At 43.5% G+C, this 23,053-nt stretch overlaps 1 protein-coding gene across 1 annotated transcript in view; it reads left to right on the forward strand.

The window, feature by feature from the left end:
- Positions 1-8,390: 8,390 nt before the first annotated feature.
- The window catches only part of med13a (mediator complex subunit 13a), a 94,813-nt gene continuing 80,150 nt past the window's right edge, over positions 8,391-23,053 (forward strand). The window contains exons 1-2 of the mRNA XM_061055894.1: positions 8,391-9,006; positions 20,607-20,841. Coding sequence (XP_060911877.1) covers positions 8,941-9,006; positions 20,607-20,841 — 301 coding nt within the window. The 5' untranslated portion in view covers positions 8,391-8,940. The remainder of the gene's footprint in view (positions 9,007-20,606; positions 20,842-23,053) is intronic.

Raw genomic sequence — 23,053 nt, forward strand, 5'->3', positions numbered from 1 at the left:
CCTAAACCTAATGGTTTGCATCTGTATGTCATTCAATAGACATTGCCATGACAGTTCTGTGAGTCTTAGAAACGTGCTGTGAATGCCTTTGCATGCGTCTTTATTTCATTTTTGGAAGCAAGAAACCCTTACAACAAATATTCCTGCATGTTCTGGAGACCTTACTCCACAAAAAGGCAGACACCGTCAACCTGCATTGTTACAGCTCCCTGAATCACATTGGGAAAGCTGCCTTCTGGGATGCGGCCCGTCCCTCTGTGTCACCGTAAAGAAAATGACAAAGCACCGTGTCACAGAGGAATGCCAGGCATGTTGCATCCAGTCACCCAGGTCAGCCTCCTGACAGTGGGGCCAGTTTTATGGTTCTGCTGACTGCTGCTTTTGATGGTGTAATTGTGACAATGATCTCATTCTCTCTCTCTCTCCCTCTCTCTGCCGGGTCTCAAGGAGCTCAGCCTTCCTTCCCAGCGCCTGGCAGTCAGGAGGGAGAGGAGGTGGGGGTGCACATTTCATTAGCCTTCAATTCATATTGAATTTATTAATCCCATGCTGCTTCTGCGGGGTGGAAGGCTGCTTAAGAAGGAGGAGGAAATATCTTTGATACAGACACCTTTTTTTCCCCCTCCATCTGCTTGCAATGTGTGAGCAAAAGTGTATGAAAGAGAGGAGGGAGAGGAGGGAGGGAGAAGGCGGGAAGGCAGAGGGAGAATAACAACGACAGCCTAACAACAAGGGCTTGTGAAAAAGACTGCAGCAGGAAAAAGTGTGTCAGATCATTTACCAGCGGGGATGCACGACTTCATCTTTTTAAAGGCAGCAGCCCTGCAGGAAAAAAGGCTCTTGTCTAGTCAGCAGTGCAACAAAAGGCACACAGCTACGGCTTTATTTGTGCTCCTGGAATGTTCCTGAACGCACCAGGGCAGCACCCAGCACCCGAACAACTCACCCCACAGCTCCATTAAGGGCGGGAACATGGCAGTCAGACCTCAGCCCAGACCTCACCCACAGATAGAGAAGCAAAGCATTGTTGCAACAACCAAGCTGACAAGCACTTCACACTATTTAACCAGAGGAGGGATTCAACAAAGAGGCGCTCGCTGCCTAACTGCTCCTGAATAACACTGTTTGACGTCGTTCTGAAGAGACTCGTGCTGTAGCTCTCTGCTGCTGTTACAAAGCAGGCTGCAGAGTTTGGATTTGAGCAGGTGTCAGCTGACAGAGAGCTGAAGTTTATCCATCCCCTGTACAGACAAGCAAACACATTATTCTTTCATTCTGTAACGACTCGTTGACCTGCAAAACAAGCGCGACACTATTGCCTTTTTTTTTTTCTTCTTCTTGCGGTTCACATTCTGCTCTGCCTGACCTCACACTCAGCGAGTCTTTTACGCACTCCGCCCGACTGCTCAGATGGAGGCTGGCGGCACGGAGCCAGCCTCTCTGCATGCTCAGCACTCTGCAGCCCTCTCAGGCTAATGACCAGGGGCTGCTCCCACTCTGTCACACCAAGAACTCTCAATTTGGCTTCTCGGTGCTTGTGTCTGTAGGTGGGAGGGGCTGGGAGGTTCCTATTCGGGTTGAGGCTGTTTTGAGAGTGGGTTATAGTGTGACTTAGAGGCTGGAGATACTGTTTTTTCCACTGTGCACCTAATACCTGCAAATAGGCCCCGAAAAATGATTTTAAGACCATCACAGCAAGGCAGCAACACCTTCTGTACCTGTAGGCCTCAAACCCTAACCCATTCATGTCAGATCTGAAAGGATTTCCTATGCTTCTGTTTACTAGTTATTCAAAAGTTTATTCTTCACAGGTCGATTAGAGGAGTTGTCGGTATCTTTAAGAAGTGTTGAATGCAGCATGAAAAAGAAACATACACTTTTACCTGTTGTGCATGTACAAGAATATTACTGACATTCCTAAGAATATTTCTAACAATTATGCAAGCTTAACTCATATCTGTATATTTATGTAATGAATGATGTTCTCTGTGTTCTGCAATTGCATGGGTCAAATTTTAGTGGGAGATGACCTGCAGTAAAGCACCGAGGTCGGATTTGAACCCACTGCCGCTGCAATGAGGACTATCGCCTCCATACTTGGGGCGCGCGACGTCACCACCAGCCCGATCGGCGCCCCAATTCAAAGTGATTTTCCTGCCTGACTATGTTAGACACTGTTTCTTGTTTACTGAGAAAAAGGAAAAAGGGAACTCTTATTAGTATTTATCTTCCCTTTTTTTGTTGTTGATTACAAAAGTGCTATTAAAAGAAATGGAGGATATGAACCATGATACATTAAATACCCAATTTAATGCACTTTATAATGTGAGCTATATTTATATTCTGGCCGTGTGGTTCCTTAAACATAATATTATTTGAATTCAGACACAACCTTGAATCTCAAGTAGCTTTTATTCAACATTTGAATAACTTTACAGTCAGGTCCAAGTGCCACCAATGAGAGTAAATGGATGGAATAAGTGCTTCTTCTCATTAAATTCAAAAGCTCTCCTTAATTCATCTTTGCAGGTTTGTTGATGCTTTGAATAAAAAGGTCATGTTGTGATTTGTTTGTGAGTGTTAGAGGGCAGGGAGGCGCATATCTGTGTACGATTTAACAAGACGGCAGGGAGAAGGGCTGCTGTATTTGTACACGGCACGCTTGTTGACCCTCTTCATAACTATTCCTGCTCTGCAGAGGCCAACAATGGGACATTAGCACTTAGCCTCTGTAAACACATATTACGCTGTTGAACTCTGGACCTCGGAGTCGTGCTCTTAACTGCTGGATGTCTCAGCTGTGTCTGCTGGTGGAGGAGAGAGAACATTTCCTGTCTGTGTGGTCAATTTTATTGATTTACAGAAAGCTCTTTCACATGATTCTCATGATCCTTCAGCAGCAGCGCCGCTCATCCTGTCTCCTGCCCTGTGTCTACAGCCATAGGACAAACACTGAAGTGATCATGCTACTTTGAGTGTAGGACTAATGTCTGAAATATGATGCATCTAAATGATACTTACACTATAGTTCATGCTTTTTATTTTCTTATGACTGGATGTTTTCTTTAGATGTATTAATCAGAGATAAACAGAGTGTAAATAGTTGGAAATGCTGCATCAAGACTCTTTATAAAAAACACGAGAACAAAACAAGGGTGGCTGGGCTCGAACTTAGAGAGAGGGTGAGGAGCTCAGACATTTAGCGGGAGCTCGGAGTAGAGCCGCTACTCCTTTGCATTGAGAGGAAACAGTTGAGGTGGTTCAGGCATCTGATCAGGAAGCCTCCTGGACGCCTCACATTGGATGCTTTCTGGGCACACCCAACTTTAAGGAGACCCCTTCCAGGTTGATTTTATGAAGGATAAGAGTTTTTCACAGTAAGGCACGTAGCTGACATGATTGACAGGCGGGCGCGGTGTAACGGTTTGTCAACCCTCCTCAGCTCCAGCTCTCAGCCTGTCGTTAGGTAGACGTCATTTCCAGCATGGAGGCTTCATTTGATGGGGCTCCAAAGCCAATTAATATTCACACGACACGACATGATACGACACCATACGATATGATGCCATGCGATGTGGTACGATGCAACGAGGTGTGATGATGGTTCAATATGGCGACTCTGGTTCTCTGCCCAATGCATCTTTGTTTTGGTGTCTAACTTATTCAATTCAGCACATGGTCTCTCTTTCTCCGGCTAAACCACAGATTTATTATTCACTTTCTCATGCAGGATTTAGTCACACAACAGCGAGGCGGGGCCCTCCGGCACACGCTCCCACAGCACAGAATGGCAGGGACCACAGAGCATGTCAAATCAAATGTCAAAAGAGCAGTTGGCCAACTTCGAACTATCTTACACTCTCATTTCCCCTGTATTCTTGAGTAGTGCTGCTGGGATAGAATATATATGACAGACTGTCTCTGTGGGACTCAGATAAGAGGGAGCGGGAGATAAGTGAGAGAAAACCATCAGCAGATATGATAGCAATCTGGATTTCACATTAGTTACCCTGCTATGACAACTGTGCTCATCGGCTGTGCTATTAGATGTGTGTGTGTGTGTGGTTTTTTTTTCTTCTGTTAAACAATCCTATACAAATGGTATCGCACCACAATTGTTTTTATTTCCTATCAAGGAGAGTGATGATAAAGCGTGGGAAGCAAACTCTGAGATGATCATTCATTCCTGTGGGGAGATTTAAGGTTGAGGAAGCTGCTCACTCCACTGGGATCAGATGAAAGACAAAAAAAAGGCTGATGTCGCAGGGCCTGGGAGACGGCTCAACACAAGCACAGAACTCTTGTTGTCAATTTGTTTTGGTAATTACTTTAAAGCGCTCGCATAATTAACACATCTTTGCAGGATCTGGAATATTTCTCTTGTTTATCATGTGAAGGACGGATGCGTGGTTGGATTGGATTGAAGTGTGATCCCTGGGTGTTAATGATGGAGGAAAGAGTACGGGGCCTTCAGGTGTCGCAAGGTGATCTGGCACTACTACCACCCAAAGTCCCTGACGCCCAGCCACCATATTCGGACTTTGTCGTCCCAGCCACCGCCATCGGACTGTGTAGTCCCCACAACCACTGCCCGGCGCCCAGCAACCATCACCGGACTTTGTTGTCCTCATAACCACCGCTGTCCTCATTCATGCACGGCCTGCTCCGACCTCCACCTCAGCGGCAAGGAAGTGTGGACAACAGCATGTGCTCTTTTGCAAAACGTCTCTAGATAACACTTGCTATGAATTGGATAACAAATAATGATTGATGTTTGTAAAGAATCCTCCAAAAATGCTTTGAACAAAACAATCCCTTCACATGTTGCTCTTTGATTCAGCGTAATCACTCTCCAGGCTGCCACACCTTCACGACTCGATCAGTATTGAGCTGCGTTTGAGTTGCTGCCAGTTGTTTTCTGCCCCCGGGGGCCTCCTGTCAACTCCACCTTTATGGCCTAATTTTCCCAGCTCTTACTTTAAGCATGTCAAACAGGAAATATGAAAAGGTACAACAGGATACAATAAAACACAGCACCACACAACAAAAAGAAATATATTACTATGCAATATAGTAAGTCAGTTGAGAATGGTATGATATGATACAGTACATCACCATAAGATCACGTTGGCAGATTTGTTAGCATACCATACTGTCATGATACCTATACAACGTGATACAATATGATAGCTTGATTGATTGAAGCCCTTTAGGTCTGGACGCTTAAAGTAGAGATCAGAGATGAATCTTTGATTTCTTTTAAAAAAAAAACATTTTGTTAAAATGATTATACATCCATCTGGTTTAAGCAGTTTGAGGAGTTATTTGGAAGGAAATGCTGGCTGCATCGACCCCCCCCAAAAAAAAAAAAAAATCATGCAGATAACATCCTGATGATTATCGTCCTTCCTTCTTAACAGTCTGGTTGATAGTTGATGCTCTTTCCTCATCCTCAACATGTAAACAAATACACACATATGTGAAGTTATATCACAAAATAATACTATAACTAGGTCAAAGTTTAGAAAATAGAAACTTAACATTGTTGTCTAATGACTTTGAATATATGTAGGTTCATTTATTATTTTCCCACAGGGACGGCTGTGACTCAGCAGCACAGTCGGTCGTCTCTCAACAAGACGGTCGGTGGTTTCGATCCCCAGCCTCCTGCAGCCACATGTCCGATGTGTCCTTGGTTAAGACATTAACCGTGTGTGTGAATGGATTAGTAAATACTGATGGTCACGTTACTCAGCAGCCTCTACCATCAGTGTGTGAATGTGTAGGTGTGACCTGCGGTGTAAAAGCGCTTTGAGGAGTCAGAAGACGAGAAAAGAAATATAGCTCAAGTCCATTTATCATTTAGTTTTTGTAAATATACTATCAGCAGTAACTGAGTCTGTAGGGACTTCAATTGGGAACCAGAGGGTCGCTGGTTCAAGTCCCTGTGCAGGTGACAGAATGGTTGCTGGAGAGGTCCCAAACAGCTCTGGCGTGCTCCTTGAGTAGCTGCAGCCCCACTCTTACACTTCTCCACTAATGCATGTCCAGTGGTGTAGTGATGTCTAAAGAAGTGGGTGTACTCTTAATTTTCCCCTAAAATGTTTTTTTTTTTTTTTAATTGGTCAGTCCAGTTATAAACGGTGACATGTAAGACTACTCATGCACATTTAGTTAGTGCTACTAGCCAATTAGAGACAGAGTTGGGAGGATCATCCCTTCACTATCCTTGGATTTTTTTTTTGCAGGATTCTACTGAATATTGTCAATCAATCAATGGTGGAAATCAGAGGGGATTTGGAAGTGAGTATACCCCTGTTTGTACGTGTGTGTGTTACAGGGTATGTGTGTGTGTTAGAAGCATGTCTCTCAATATCAGAGTGTAAACCAGAAATTTCCCTTTGAGATAAATAAAGTAAGTTCAAGCTTTTATTTGTATGTTCTTATTGCCAGCCTTTGAAGCATACTTGCACATCCATTTTCTTTTTATAAATGTGTTGAAATATAAACTAATTCTTATATTAGGCCATTAAAGTGTGTTCTCAGCATGTTCTCCTAATGTAACTCCTGCTTTTATTTTCCTCTGTCAGGGTTTCCCCTTCCCTTCATGCATTCAAAAACTGTTTGATTTAAATGCTCTCTTATCTCACTTGAGCCATACGCTGTGAAAATTAGGTAAAGCGATTGAATTTGATTGAAATAAAACAAAACAAAGGGCGAATCAATGTATCTTCTGTTGCACTTAGTGCAAGTGCAGCATCACATGCGCTAGGTGGTGCACTGTGTAAGTGAGCGAGTTTGTAAGGTTTGATCATTGGTAACAAAAATCTGTTGCTCAGCAGCGCCACTTGCGCCGGCCTGGCGGCAATACCTATCAGTCTTGTGTTATTACAGTCCTCATGACCACGACAGTGTCAAGTCAACCACTGTACAACACGGAACACCTAGGTGGGACTTTCAAAATAAAACCAAGACGATAATAACTTGAGGCTGAATCTGTTTTGTGATTTTAAAAAATACTTGAAAAAGGAAAATACGTTATTTAATAATCATCTATTCGTATTTGTGTTTCCAAAATTAAATTAAATATGAAATAAGATAACAAATACAATCCTGTCATCACAGCACGTACATGTCACTGTTAACTCGGGTCATATTAAAGTTATATCTACATTTATTCTATCAAGATGTCCATTTATATATATTTTTAAAAACTCTGTTTATCCTTACACTCATAATGGATGTGTGTAACGTTGCTTTGTTGTTAGATTGTTCTTACTATGTTGTCTTAAACTTTCCTTTTCTTTTTATGAATATACAGTGTCTTTCACTTCCTGGAAAGCGCTTTCTAAACATAATGTATTATAACTTTTATTATAATAAAACCTCTTAATATATAGTCCAGGCTGCAGAAAATAGCATCAGGACCCACCACCTTCCTCTGTTAAAATGATGACATGAATACCTACTAACTTAATGATGATGGTCTCCATATTATTGATGATGATGATGACGATGGTTTTTGTTTGATAACGACGACTTATAAGATGGTTTCTATACTGATTAGAGCTCTCAAGAACTGCCCTCAATGTTGTGCTTTGCCTCTGGTCACTTCCTGTCAGCACCTGTGTGTCCAATCAGACTCAGAGCTGATCGTTTTCTCTTACTGACATTGTTCCCTTTTTTCTAGATCCTTGCTTGTGTTGTACTTACTGTCTGATGTACGTCACTTTGGATAAAAGCGTCTGCTAAGTGAATTGTAGCATTATAACATTGTAACTTTGTAATATAACAATGAGTAAGGTGTTTTAACTTCCTATTGTAAAAAGTGTGAATTTAAAAAAACATGTTTAAAAAGCACTACACAGACTTTTTTTACACAAGTTTTGTTCCAGACCCACCAAAAGTGGCTCTGCGACCCACCTCTGGGTCCTGACCCACCAGTTGAGAAACGCTGTTTTAAACAATTTGCAATCCAACGAGGTCTATGTATTTATTTATTTTTTTTAGAATAAACGGCATACACAATATGCTTTCTTCAAATATTTTGTCGTGCAATTTTCTTTGCATGAACAAACTTTTAAGGGATTTTTATAAGAGAAAGGTTGTGTTTTTTATTGTTGTTTGTTGTATTTTGTGCATCACTTAATTACCTTTTTCTTTAACCCTGGATCAGCTACTGCAGCTTTTACCCCCAGTAGTGGCAGGTCACTGAAGCTTATCCGGTATTATCTTATCTTATGTGTCTTATCCCTTGTTTGGTTTTAATTTTCCGGAAGTGCCTCCTCGCTTTGTGATTTGTGCCGCCGTGTCTTCACGTAGCTTGACGCAGCTTTTGACCACGAATGAGCCAATAGGCTGTGGAAGGCAGAGTTGTCCCTGTGGCCGCCATTAAAGAAAGGAATCCATGAATTCAAATGGAAACCAACAGGAACCGAGAGGCTGAGAAAATGATCGAATCGGTGGTTAAAATATAGCCCGATGGCACATTTCGAGAGTTTTTATACGGGATGCGTTTCGCTTTTAGACTAATTTCTGCGATGGAGGAGTAACACAGGACGGGGGTTTTTATTTTTTTTTATTTTTTTTAAAAGCAAGAGACCGTTTTAGGGCCAAGGGGGAGGGGGGAGAGTTGCTTCTTTGCTCTCCTTTTTCTTTTTTTTTGTTTTATGAACATTATTTTTGTAAAGCTTCCTGTGTGCTTTTGTGGGAAATGTCCACATAGAGAGACTCTCTTTTCTTCGCTCCACACGGGGAGGTTGTTGAATTAACTCTCCTGTAGCCAAATGTTGCAAAAAATTATTTAAGACCTGCACATCTCCTTTTTTTTTTTTTTTTTTTTTTTTTTTCTTCTTTTTTTTTTTGGATTCCCTTTGAATTGTATCTTCATTTTCCCTGGACGTGAAATGATGGAGAGTTGGACATATCAGTGAAGAAAGGATGAGTTCTTGTTATGTACCAAACGGGGCCAGCTTGGAGGATTGCCATTCCAATCTATTCTGTCTGGTAAGAGATTTAAAACTAAAGGAAAGCAGCCATTTTTAACTAGCTGAAGCTAAGCTAACGTTAGCCACACAGGCATCAGTTGATAGGAGCTTAGCTATAGGCTTACGGCCCTGTCTAGCTGACATCATTTCAGGACAACAAGCTACCCTACTTCGCTATTATTACCTCGCTCCTCTGCTTTTAACACCTTGTCACCTACTTATAACACCCTCTCTCTCCCTTTTCATGTGCCTTCTGCAAATTTCCGTTTTCCTTTTCGCTACACAAACACTCAAGGTTAAGCTTCATTTAATACACTTCTCTGCAACACATCGCCTTGTTTGCACGAAATAACTGTTGTGCATTTTGCTGCCAGAAAAAAGAAAAGAAAGGAAAAAGCACAAATGTGTTTCCCTTGTAAGTTAACTTGTTGTAGCACTTTCTCCTCTTTCGCCTCGCCGCCGTGTTTATTATTAACTTGCTATCTCGCTCTCATTACATTTCCACTATGTTATATGAAGAACAGCAAACACCTCCTGCACTCCTCCACTCTGCACAGTTAACTTTGGAAACCACTGTGTGCTTTGACTGCGAAATATCACTTTATTTTTATTTAGCACTGACAACTCATGCAGGAGTGTCCAACTTGCACAGCTCGTCGCTTCATGTTGTGCCCTCCTTTTTTCTGCAACACGATTGTTGCGTTCACAGTATTTGTTTGCATAGGGTTGTTTTTATTATTTATGTAATATGTCATCATCTTGTTTGTCACTGGCCTAACCTCCTTGGACTTCATTTGCTAGTATTCACACCAAGTAGGGCACATGCCCCAGGCTCATTATATAATCTCTGGCAAAGCTGCATTCCTGGGCATTGCAAACATGAAGGTTTCTGCACATCTAGCAACACTTTCTACTACTATAAAGACTAAAGAGGTAATACTTCCCCCTGGCTTGTTTGCCTCAGGATCTACTTCTCAGCATCATATTGACAGTTGTGGCCAGCTGATAGTTCCCGGAATAGTTGTGGTCGTGCTCCTACTCACTTTCAATTCACAGGTATTCTTTAAACCCTCTGAGAGATAAACAGACACTGTGTTTCCTTCACTTTAAAGTCACTAAAAGCACAGGTGGAGGTGTCGCTGGAGTGTACAGTTCCTCCCCCTGGTCGGATAATCAAGAACATGGTCTGAATGTGTTTGTTGTCGCAGTTAATTGGCTTGTCAGCAGGCTTAACAACAATTTCCCCGGTAGGTCAGCCAAAGTGTGTAATGCTACTCTGAACATCCTGTTACCAGAGTTGGAAGTTGTTGAATTGATTTGTTGCTAAACGCTGAAGTGCAACTCTTAGCGAAAGTAAAAGAAAAAGCATCACACCTGGAATGATTTGTTGATTTAAAAAAAAAAAAGTGGTCAAAGTGAAGCTAAGAGTAGAAATGCACCAGCAGTAATGTTGTAGAAAAATAACAAGGTACTGAAATACTACACAGCTTGTATTACCAATTGACACCGCCTCCAAGCTGCCCCCCCCCCCCCCCCCCCCAAAGGTAACATTTCATTGCAGGAAAATCCCCGCTCTCTCAATACTACTTAGTTGGGTCGATTGTTGTGTGCTGAACTGGTAATTATAATGTTTACGACAGCACTTGAAGGCAGCGCTCAGTGCACAGTGGACAGGCGAGGTGGAGGCTGGTAGTCGTGGTGCTGTGCCTGTCTGGCTGACATTTTCCTGCACACTGAGACTAAGCATAACACCACTGCTGTTATGACTCACCCGCAGAACAGACTCCACTTTGTGGTTTTATGGTGAAAGAATGTGAGCACAATGTGGTACCCAACCCCCCCCCCCCTCAGTTTTACACTATCGTCTGCTCTGGAGTATGATACTACTTGTTGCATACTCCCCCCCCATTCATTTTAAAGGAGACTGGCTGGAGCTAACCATGAGTGTGTGTTGAAGTTTGTATTTTCTGGCATGATCAGGATGATTGGCCAAGCAGGTTTACACGTACGAGAATTAGTCTTAGTGTTTGTGCTGCATGACGAGAAATGAAAAGTTTGAGTAAAAAATAGTAAACAGCAGCACTCAGACTGTCAGGAAACTCACAGAATAATATGAATCAAAATGTGCACAGTATGACATGTAATGAGACATAGTTTAGAAACATGCAAGATGTTGCAAAGGAAGTGAGAAAAGATGTTTTTTTAGTTTAAGCTGCAATGATTGTTTAAACATAAAAGAAATACCCGTTTGCTGCTTTTTCCCTGAACTCTAAAATGCAAACACACACAGGACACGTGCTGGTGTCACGTCATCTCCTCGACGGGGGTTATCAGAGAGAGAGAGAGAGAGAGAGAGAGAGAGAGAGAGAGAGAGAGAGAGAGAGAGAGAGAGAGAGAGAGAGAGAGAGAGAGAGAGAGAGAGAGAGAGAGAGAGAGAGAGAGAGAGAGAGAGAGAGAGAGAGAGAGAGAGAGAGAGAGAGAGAGAGAGAGAGAGAGAGAGAGAGAGAGAGAGAGAGAGAGAGAGAGAGAGAGAGAGGTGACAGACAGGAGAAGAGAGACTTGCTAGCAGAGGAGCATCTGCGGCATGATTTGAGCAGCTTCACCTGTTGCTTGTGTCATCTCTTGAAAGGCAGGAAGGCAGCTGTTTGAACACAGTGTTCCCTACTGAGACCCAGAACCCTAAAGTGGCCACAGGGAAGGTGAGCAGCTGGCAAAATCAGGGGTTGTAACCCCCGGGCCCCCCCCACCCACCCTCCCCAAGTAAGCGTCACCTCAGGAAAGCTTCCTGCATGTATCCAGTGGCTTTAATCTCAGATTCCTATCTCGTGCAGCACTGTGATTTTTGTCATTTAAGAGCTTAAAGTTCTTATTACATCACAAGCAGTTGCTCGCATACCTAAGCATGTATTAAGACTCCTGCAGTGGGAACATCTTCCAGATTCACAGCAGCAGTGTTTCATGCAGACTCGAGCTCACGGCCTGGAGAGCATGAACGTAGGAAGGATTTTTTTTCTCATTGCTGTTGCACACAGGCTGCCACTAATTTGTTTTGAAAGGACAGACAGAACAACTGCAGAAGGCACATTTCTCCTTGATAGAGCGGTCTGCCTCTCGGATACTGCTGATGAGGATTGGAGTGCTGTCGTGTCTGGTTTTTGACAGAGGGGGCTGTTCAGTCCTGTCTTTTCAAACTCAGGAGTATGTGAGAGTATTTTGTGAGGGGAGTGTACAGTGTGATGTCATTAAATGTATTTAGATCAAACATTGTTTTTAAAGGCCCTGACACACCGAGGAGATCGTCACCCTAGTTTTTGCGGTGTGTCCGGCCCTGTCTCTACCTGTCGGCCCCAGTCGGCCTTTTTTTGGCCGATTCGACTTGACTTGAATCGGCGTCGGTGAGAGGAATCTCTCTGATTGGCTGTTGGGAGGTTTAATTTCTCTCCAGCTCTCGACACAGGTTCATGAAAGCCCCTTGAGCATGCCGCTGTAGTATCCATGCTTTCACCCATTAGTGCAGTTTCTCCTTATTGTATCCTCTTCTTTTCTTTTTCCACTAAAAGACCAAGGGCTGACAACGCCAACGCCATTTTCAACTTTGTATCAGACATTATTCTCCATTAGTAGACTACCTATAAAACGAGTGGTGAGCGACAGCGGTGTGAAAATGGTCTTCTCGTATCATAACAACGGACTACCGCCGCCCCTCACACATGCGCAGAATGAACGTGGTGGTTGGCCGTCGGCTGTAGTCTTCGCGATGTGTTCTAGTGCAACGTTTTGGCCAAGACTTCAAGAAACATACGGAAGGTTTCAGACTTCAAGTGGTGCCAATTTACGTTTCAATCAAGCGGTTACCTCTGCTGTTGAAAAACGAAGCTGATGCAGAAGTGCTAAAAGCGTCAGCTCAGTCTGCAAAAGCCAATAATCTCCATAAGGTTGCATGTTAAAGATCTGTTATCAGAGTTATTCCTACATTTTCATAATTAGGTGCATTGATAAGTTGACTGACAGGTTGGAGGGAGTGTTGCGCTTTTGCCAGGAGGCTTATTTAAAGTAAGGTTGAGAGCATTTCCAATTAGGCGACGGCCATCTTTTGGCTTCAAGACCCCTCTTGAGAAACGAATGGCTGATGTCACTGAGACTACGTCCACGTGTTGTACACTCTCTGGTTTCAGCACTGTATTCCTCTGGCTTTTTAATTCAATAAAACAAGAATCAGCACACAAGAGTCCCAAATGCTAAATCTGTTAGAAGAGGAATTGCTCGTTTAAGAAATATTTCCCTTAAAGACCTCAGAAATCATATTAAAAGGTACTGCAGTGTTCAGAGGATGATGTATTTTTGGTCTTTGCCTGTATGATAGGACAGTGGATAGAGTAGGAAAACGGGAGAGAAGAGAGAGAAAGAGAGGAGTGACGTGCAGGAGAGGAGCTACAAGTCAGAATTGAACCCAGGCCGCCCGCTTGGAGGACTACAGCCTCTATACATAGGGCGGGACCTAACTGCTAGGCCATCTGCGGCCCTATCAATCCCTTTGGATGATGCTGCTAGTTAGTAATTTACTAAGGAGCCTCCAAAACAAGCAGCATTGATATAAAGGCCAATATTCTCATTAAAGCGTCATAAAGTGGACTCTGTTGCTTCATCATCCACTTCCATGTCATTCTTTTTTCGTCACCTCTTGCCTCAGGAGTCCCCCCCCCCCCCCCCCAACAAAGTCTCCTGCTGTGAGGTGCTTGTGTGAAGAATCAGGGCAGGAGCAGTCCTCCTGAGTTTCTTCAGATAGTTTCAGGAGTGCAGATGTGAAAACGGCTTTTGACTTCCTGTTCTAGACCCAGGTTTCCTTCATCTGTGTGCGTGCAGCGGATAATTTGCAAATACAAAAAGGAAAGTTCTCGTGTTTCCACATTTTCTTTTGTTCCATAGTTTGTTGAATGTTGGTTACATCAACACTTTTTTCAGCCTGCATCATTAGTAACATCCACTATGAATCAGCAGAGCAAACACTGGGCTTATTTCCTGCAGAAACAAAACAGACGCTGCTTGAAGTCTTGCAGGGAAAAGACCTGTTTCATTGAAAGTGACTACACACAGGTTTTTCTCTTATTCTCCCAAATAAGCTCATCAGGTTCAGATGCGTCATAAAAATAGTGTCATGTGACTCCAGAGCTGCGTCAGAGCCTCACTGTCTCACTCTTCTCGTGTTTGTATACCTGTCAGGATAGCTGTGGTGTCTGTGTTGGTGCAGTCCACTCTCTCTCCTCACATTCACACAACCTTAAAATCATCAGTATTAAGTATTAACAGGTTACAAAGTGCTTAACATCACAAAACTGTACATGATTAACAAACACAAAACAAGTATTGATCAAACTGAGTGTTTCACTGGTGATTGTTGCTTATAGTTTCTGGTTGTGTTTTCATACTCGAAATTGGTCTCAGTCTTGAGACCACTTTTTGAAGGTCTCCGTCTAGCGTTGGCACAAAAGCATTTTTACTCGGCCTTTTCTCAGACTGGGCAGACTCTGGATTTAAAATCAAGACCATCACTATGTTTCCACATCATCTCTGTAATGAGAAGGAAAATGTCTCTCTCTGAAAGAACAAATAACTTCAATTAATTTAAATTTTTCTCGGTGTAATGGTCTAAGTAAGTGACACACCCCTTGCACAATTTTTTTTGTGATATTTATGGTCATGATCTTGCCTCAGTTTCGCTCTGCTTTGGTTATGGTCTTGACTCTGTCTCAGTCCCTAAATGTCTCGGTCTTATCTCGGCCTTGGAGCACTCTGGTCTCGGGTAAATCTTGGTCTCGGTTAGTGTGGTCTTGACTACAACACTAGTTTCTGGTTTTCAGTATTGAACAGATTTCACATTATTCTTCATATATGTTTAAGATGAGGATCAATCCTGAACTCTGCTGACGCTGCAGCTTCCATATTGAAGCCTCTGTTGAGAAACCGACACTGTTAACGTTTCATTAAATCTCTGCAGAGAGTCATGATCATTAGGAAATAAGGTGGCGCTGACAGTTTGATGATGTAGTGTCCGTTAATGATGATGCTGTTAAGATCTAAAGGATGGACAGTCGAGGGAGAGAGAGTAATGAATTAAGTAAGTCATTTGTCACTTTAGATAAGAACATATTGACAGTAAAACACAGCTCTTGGTGACACTTTAACACCTGTGAAACACAGTGATTGAATTATTCTTTTGAGCCTTATAGTCTAATGGGAGGATTCATTATTAGTTTTAATGGCTTCATGGCAAAGAAACAGCAGTGTGAATGCAAACATCCTAATAGAGCTCTACTGTGTGGTTCCAGAAATGAAAATCCTGTTAATTTTCTCTAGATTCCCATTCATTCAGTCTGACCACGAGCTACCTGTGTGTGTGTTAACAAGCGGCAACCTCCGGAGGATTTGAACGGGCAAATGTAATTCCAGAACCAGTATAGTTTAAAAAGGCGGCCGTTCACCGCTGAGCTCTATAGTGACAGAAATGTGATGACTAGATCTGTAATGTCAGATCAACTAGCTGTTGTAGCTGCTGTATTTCATCACACATTTACAGCACTGCAGCAGCGTTTATCAGTATTTAAGCTGAAGCTTCTACAGCAGCTGAATCTCAGAAATAAAGCAGGTCAAAGTTTCCGTGCCCGCAGGATGTGGTCAGATGTTTGAAAGTTGGCCGTGTGTGTGTGTGTGTGTGTGTGTGTACAGTGGCACCGCAGTGGCTTAATAACAGGAAGCTTGTAGTGATTTCTCACTTCTCACACACTACTGTATTTGAAAGGTTGTCTGATATGAGGCTGACTGTTGATTAAAGTGTTTAACCCTCTGATGACAACATGTCGACGGGGATGATTGACGCGTTGTGATTTTGTAAATGAGCCGTGCATCAGATTTACAAGTTACCCTGCAGAGACAGCCGATGTTTGTTTAATTGTTTGGTCTTTAATACATTACAGTTAACTGATTATCAACGTTGTCATTTGGTTAATTTTCATTTGAAGGATTATTAAATGAATGGTCTATTTGTGCAGATTGTGACTGCCTCTCTGTACAGCTTAATTGCTGTACTTAGATTGAGGACTGATTCATTGCAGCGTGCATTACCCGGCGTCCTCGTGTGTGAGTAAATAATTCAAAACAACAGGGGAACGCGGGGCAACAAAAATCTGGATGCTGACGTTTCATGAATGATCTTCCTCATAATTGTAACCTTGGAAGTTTTATTTTTACACTAATGGATAAAACATCCTTTCACACCGCTGGAATCAACATGATCTCAGTCAGACATTTAAAAAAAAAAAAAAAAAACCCCTCAGCTGTATGAAAGATTTATTCACCAGAGACGCAAGCCGAGCCAAGGTTACTGCTGCTTTATTTGCCAGGTCAGTTTCTTTTTCTTGTGAAAAAAGGAATGAGACCTCGTCCAATAATTACACTTCTGGTTGAAATCTCTTGAATGCTGAACAATGACGAAGTCCTCACCTTCAATCTGAAGGCCCTGTCAGACTGCTTAAAAAAAAACAAGTTTCTTAACTAAGTTCAGTCATCATCACGTCTTTGTACATTCTTATGGATTATGCCACAGCATTATTTTGGTGGCCCACTCTGTAGCTGTTTTCACCTGCATATTTCTGGATATTTCCTGAAGAGTTTTCAGGAGATTTTCTGCAAGTGTGAAAGCCCTCTGGGAATTCACATCACCTTTCAGTGCTGCTAGAGCACGGCACAGTGGGAGCTCCACATACACACACAGTCATACATGCACACACACACACACACAGCGCTGCTCTCCCCCTGTTGGCTCTGCTGAAACCGTCTCTCCTCTGCAACGCCTTTTGTTACTACATCTGAAGACGGTACAGAGGTGGGATCACTTCGTCCCCTCATTACAACATTCAGACTGAAGTCAAAACTTCACAGGGCAGTCTGAATATGGCTTCAGATAATGTTGTTCGAGGCGACTCAGTTTGCAGCCCCTCTGAAATTCTTCATCCACCTAAAGTATCAAAGAAACTTTTAACGTGATGCATATTCATTTTTTAAAAAATTTTTTATACATTATATTTCCCTTGACTTAAATCAAGGAAGCATGCCTGAGCACGATTTCTCCCGTCTCCCCCCGCTGGTCTGCATTCACATTTTTAACATCCGTCTGGCCACCACTCGCAGGCCACGTCCAAACTGTTACCTGCGGATGTTTTTGTTATTTCTGAGATGCCTACTCACACATCCACCATGCTGTTGAGCTGGCCTCTTACTGTGACACAGTTTTTAAAGCGACAGGAGGTGTTCAGAGTCATATAGCGGTCCACTTCCTTGTTTGAGCATGGATACGCTCACAACTCCTGCGGACCGTACTCGAGTACACATGAATCTACTGGAGACCACCTCTTCAAGGCACTGTACTCGAGTACGGTACGTTTGTGTTCACACTGATCAAATGAATCGGACTTTGTGGTCAAGCTTCTTCGGATCCTTGCCCAGGTCTCGAATGTGAAACCTTCTTCAGTGTCATCTTCTTCTTGTGATGGTCGAGAGCTCCTTTAAAACATGAAGAGACTTGGATGAAAAAAGTTCAAGACATAGGAAGCGAGTTAGGGTAACATCAGACAGAAAATATCAAATATAACCGCCCAGCCGACAAAGGGAAAGAGTTCCTGAAAGTCTCGTTATTTAATGGAAGTCAATCTTAGGTATTACAGCGCTGTCACCAGCTCGATGCCTGGAAGTCTGTGTGCTGCACATAATCACATCTCTAAGTGTGAAACCAATATCTATGAGGAGGAGAGGCCCATAATAAAATCTGCTGGGCACTTATGAACAAAACCTTTTATACAGTCAAACACACAATACCACAGGGGACCCGCCTTGGTCAGTGAGCTGATGCGAGGGGGGTGGGTGGTGGGTTTGGGGGGGGAGGGGTTCACTTGCTAATTGCCGAGCTGCACCGCTTATGATCTGGTTTCACAGTTAACCGTTGTCTCCACCCTCCCTTTGCTTTGTGCGCACAGATGTTTCCTGGCGAGGTGCAGGTGTAACGTGGTGTTTCTCACACTCAGACAGGAAGGAGCAGCCTAACTGTCGTTCCACACACACAGACAGACCTGCCTCTGCTGGCTGCACCCTGGAGCTCATCCCTCTGATGTCTAGCAGGCGTTTGACTCTTCCAGGAGCCGTAGCGTTCATCACAGATCGTATTGTTTTGATCCTGGGTTCAGTCATGATGACACCACTGTGTAACCTTGGGCTCATGTATGCTTGCCAGCTATTTTTTTTTTCCCTTTTTGAGTTGTCGGCGGAGAACAAATCCCCGTAACCACACGCTCTCCATTTATTAATGATCTGTTAATCGATGGTGCGGCTGCCCTATGTTTACCACATAATAATGGAATCACATTCTCGTAGAGAAATAGATGGAGATAGATTTGATCAATAAATTCAAAAGAGTGGTTAAGAATGTTGTTTATTAGCTTTCCATCTATTCATGGGTAGTTATGGTTATGATTCACAACACGTCCCTGAGCTTCCAAGGCTCATAACAAAGCACGAGTTCTCTTCACTTGTAGGTTACAATGGAGGCATCCCTTCAGCTTCTTGGTCATCCACAAGTGGTTTAGTTATGCAGTTTTTTTTTTTTTTTAAAGATCTCTTTTGGGTGTTTTTGGCCTTTATTGGAGTGATAGATCAGTGGATAGAGTCAGAAATCAGAGAGAGAGTGAGAGTGGGGAATGACATGCTGGAAAGATGCCACAGGTCGGATTCGAACCCGGGCCGCCCGCTCGAAGGACTACAATCTCCACCAGCGCCCCCGATTTACGTAGTAAATCCCTGTCCACTGGACGGTTTTTCTCCAGGTCTGTGGCATCTTAAAGAAGCAGCAAGACCGACGTACTTAATCATCTCATGCAGAGAGATGCATGCAGTCCAGTTGTAGGGTTGTGTGGCACCTTTCAGGCTGCACATGAAAACAGCAGCCTGCAACAAGGCAGATAACGTAGTACCATAAAACCAATTAAAAGTGGTTCAATGTGAAATATCAGAGATTTTATTTTTAAGCCATTTCTCCCAGTCCTGCGCTCAAGCTAGCAGTAAGCTGGTGTATTATGTGGACATGTGAATAACTTTTTTTTTTTAAAAGGCTGTGGTGGTGAAATTATTATAATTTTTTTTAAAGCGACTCCCTCTTCACACATGTACGCATGCACATATGAACAGTCCACATGAGACTGTTTGGGAGGGAAGTGCAGCTCATCTTTGCTTTGTGAAGCCTGAAAGACTTCCTGTCTACTAAAGGTTTGAGCTACTAGTTTGACAATTCTGTCAGAATTGTGAGAAAATGTAAGCAAATTAGACTCCCACATTATAATCTCCTTCAATAAATAGGCTACTCTTTCTCTAAATAAAAACATAGTTATTCCAACTTCACCTGTGTTCATGATTTCTCCACCTGTGAGCTCCCTACGTCTCATTCTTTTCTAACATGTTGTTGTGATCCAGCTCTGCTCCAGCTGACGCCACACAATGCTCTGTTTTGACATTCCCCAACATCCACCCAGCCACCACCCCCCCACCCCCATCACAACTAACACCGCAAATCTCCCGGCTTATCCCTAGCCAGGCGAAAGACCACCGCTCCGCCACAGCCACGGGTAATCACTTGTTCAGGCTCAGCGCCTCTGCTCGAGACTTAAGATATCCCCTGAATTGTAATGGATTAATTGGTTGAATATACAGAGGGACAGCATGCCAACTCGGCCTGAACGGAGTAAGACTAAACGGCATGAAAATGAACAGTTCATGTGCACAGATTACTTGAAATGTCTACAAGGATAGATAGAGGACCTAGATTGCCAGCGGAAATGGGGCTGTATGCCTGAGGCGTTGCGTGTGTGTGTGTGTGTGTGTATTTTTGTGGTAGTTAGTGTGTTTTTGTTCATGTGTTTAGGTAGACATGCGTAGCCTGTCAGCACTGGGGTGATAAGCAGCAGTGCTAGCTAGCAGTGGAGCGTAATGTTCCTGCTTTAACACTTAATAACCCCACTAGTGATTTACTGCCTATGAGGCTTTTTCCTGTCTGTTTTGTTCTCTCTATAAAAGCCAGACAGTGTTTATAGAAAGGCAAGGCAGCCCCCAGTACACGCCAATAATGAGGATTAAGGTGGTGAGACCACATTTACCAGCATTATTTGTTTCCTTCCTTGTGTTTGGAACATGTTGTTCAGTCTGATATTGAAAGAACGTGAAGCACAAGTACACAGTTCTTAGTGGAAGCAAACAAACATCACAACTTTTAGGGCGATTTCTCTTTTGAATCAACACTATGTTGCTCTTTTTTCTTGCCATCTACCACATATCTTTTCATCTTTCAAACATTCCCTGTCTCTCTGTTATATGTCCCGTCAGTTTTGACAGCCTCAGTGTCTTGTTGTCAGAGCTATTGGGTGGGTGAACTGCCCCATAAAAGAGGATTAATCCCTCCTCTTTACACCCTGCTCAGCACATGTTTACTCCAAGGTGCTGAGTGGATCCTGAAGCAGCGACTTTGCACACTGACAATCTCTTTCTCTCTCCCCTCCCCCCCTCTCTCCCTTTCTTTTCTTGCAGGCTGACTTGACAGGGATCAAATGGAAGAGGTTTGTGTGGCAGGGTCCCACCTCTGCACCCATCCTCTTCCCGGTAACAGAAGAGGACCCCATCCTGTGCAGCTTCAGCCGCTGCCTGAAGGCCGACGTGCTCAGCGTATGGCGGCGCAGCCAGCGGCCGGGCCGGAGGGAGCTTTGGCTGTTCTGGTGGGGGGACGACCCGAACTTTGCAGATCTCATCCACCATGAGCTTGCAGGTAGGAGCCCCGAGACAACACATGAGAGCATTTTGCTTCAGGGATCATGCACATTTTGTTAGGCTGTGAAGGTACATCCTCTTAATGCTGCTCACTCTTCATATGGAGGTCGGAGATCAGGCTCAGCTGCTGAAAAACCAACCAGAATGCTCGTATTGATTCACTGATTGAGTTCAGCGGAGTGGGGAGTGCCCTCTGAAATAGAGGTGATTCTTAAGGCCAGATAAGAGCAGAGTTCTTGAGAAGCCGGTTTGAAACTTGCAACTACTTGCAGTGTTCTGCTTTATATCGCTCTCAAAGCTGCAAGTTTACACAAATGCGACTAGACGAGACGGGGCCAACTTTCTGTCTCTGTGGTGGATTAAGCCTACAGCAAAATACTGCAGGTCTGGGTGTCTGTTTGACCAGGGCCAGGCTTAGCCACACATGCACCTCTAAGAGGTTAGAGAGGCAGGATAAAGTGAACCTTCCCGTGGTAGTGCGTTAGTGTGAGTGTGTTTATTGGTGCATTAGAACATGTTTAAAACTGATATGTCTTCAGACCATTAGTGTAACGATGGACTTTTAGTCAAGCTAACACTGCAGCTACTTTTTTATGCAATGGTCTTAATAAATCTTTGAGGAACGTCTGGTCTGAACACGGAAGAGAAGTTTATTAACTCTGTCTCTGCATGGTGGTTTAGCTCACAGCCAGTCCTTCAAGTTGTTTGAGCACATTAGATGATTAAAGGCAGAGAAAAGGTGGACTGCTTTTTTTTATTTCTCTGAGTTACTGCTATGGCGAGACAAATATTACGTCTGAAAATGAAATTCAGCGACCTCCCTTCCTATGCACCTTTTTGTTGGATTCACTCAAGGTTATACATCTAAGAGAGTGATTGCTGTAAGAGATAGCTGGAAGTGTAGACGGCTCACAGCTTTTGTAAAAGCAGCACTTGAACATCGATCACCCTGTCATGATATGTTATTGGCCGCACGATGAAAAATGATACAGATTTCACCGCTTGATTGTCAGGTAGGAACAGGAGAGAGAGAAACTGTAAGTGAGAGCCTGAGGGAGGTGTTAAAATCTGTGTGATCTGATACCTCCCTAATGCCCCCTCTTACCCTCCTCTGACTGATAAGCCGGCCCAGTCAGGCTGGCAGTGCCAACACCTGCAGGGCGACTCCCTCTCCCTGGAGACTCTTGGCATCACGCTGCACAATTATCGCTCCTGAGTTTTGATTTCTAACACATCCTTTTAGGAAATTCTGGTAGAGCAAGTAATCCGAAGTCACATGTCGCCATTCCGCTGAGGATGAGCAAGAAAGAGGAAGAAGGAAACCGAGCTGGGTCAGATTATAACTTGAGTGAGAAACGCAGCGTGCAGGAGCAGCCATGCAGAAACGAGGCAAATGCATCCAGTCCCTGCTTTCTGCCTTTCCCCGTCTTCACTGACAGTGACATTAGAGGTGGAAGGAAGATGGAAAAGGCCATCTTTATTCATGCTCTCTGCCATGTAGATTGAACTTTGGAGTCCGAGCCGAGCACAGCCAGTCTGTGACCCTCCTTCATCATGGTACATTGTGCCTCAAAAATGGGAGCCGAAGGCTACAGCGGGCCGCTCATTCAGGCCTAACGGGTCCTGGTAATTACCTGAAGCGTCTGGCTCAGGCCCTCTAATGGAGTGTGCTACATTTCAAGTGGAGCTGGGGTGGTATAGAGAATCTATATTTGGAAATTGTTGGAGTAAGTGCTGTTTTCTTACACTGGCTTTAGGGGGATTAAACGTAATGTGTTTTGTGTTTCAGGAGATAGAAATTACATAATTGAATATTGACGAGCAAATCTGTGCAGCATCCTTCCTTCCAGGTATTTTAAAACAGATAAATCATGTTTTGGCAGGTCCTGTTTCAGCTTTGATGTTACTTGAGTTTTTGATAAAACGCAACATCCACGGGGCTTTTATTCCTCTTGACAATGATCTTGACGTGGACTTTTACAAAGACATGCACCCTGAGCACCTGATGAGACCTTTCACATTCCCTGCTCCTCAAATGTTTTTGCACCTTCACTGAACTTTGTCTCGGTGTGATAGTTTCCCAGATGGGCGGTGTAATCCGTGTTTCCTGTTTTGGAGGCTGCTGCTCCCTCCCTCCAGTGGAATATGTCTTCCTCCTCCTCCTCCTTGTTGAGCCTTTCCCCCCCCCTGTAGTGGCTGTGTGACTCTGC

Source organism: Labrus mixtus, chromosome 14 (genome assembly GCF_963584025.1).
Source record: "Labrus mixtus chromosome 14, fLabMix1.1, whole genome shotgun sequence".
Lineage (NCBI taxonomy): Eukaryota > Metazoa > Chordata > Actinopteri > Labriformes > Labridae > Labrus > Labrus mixtus.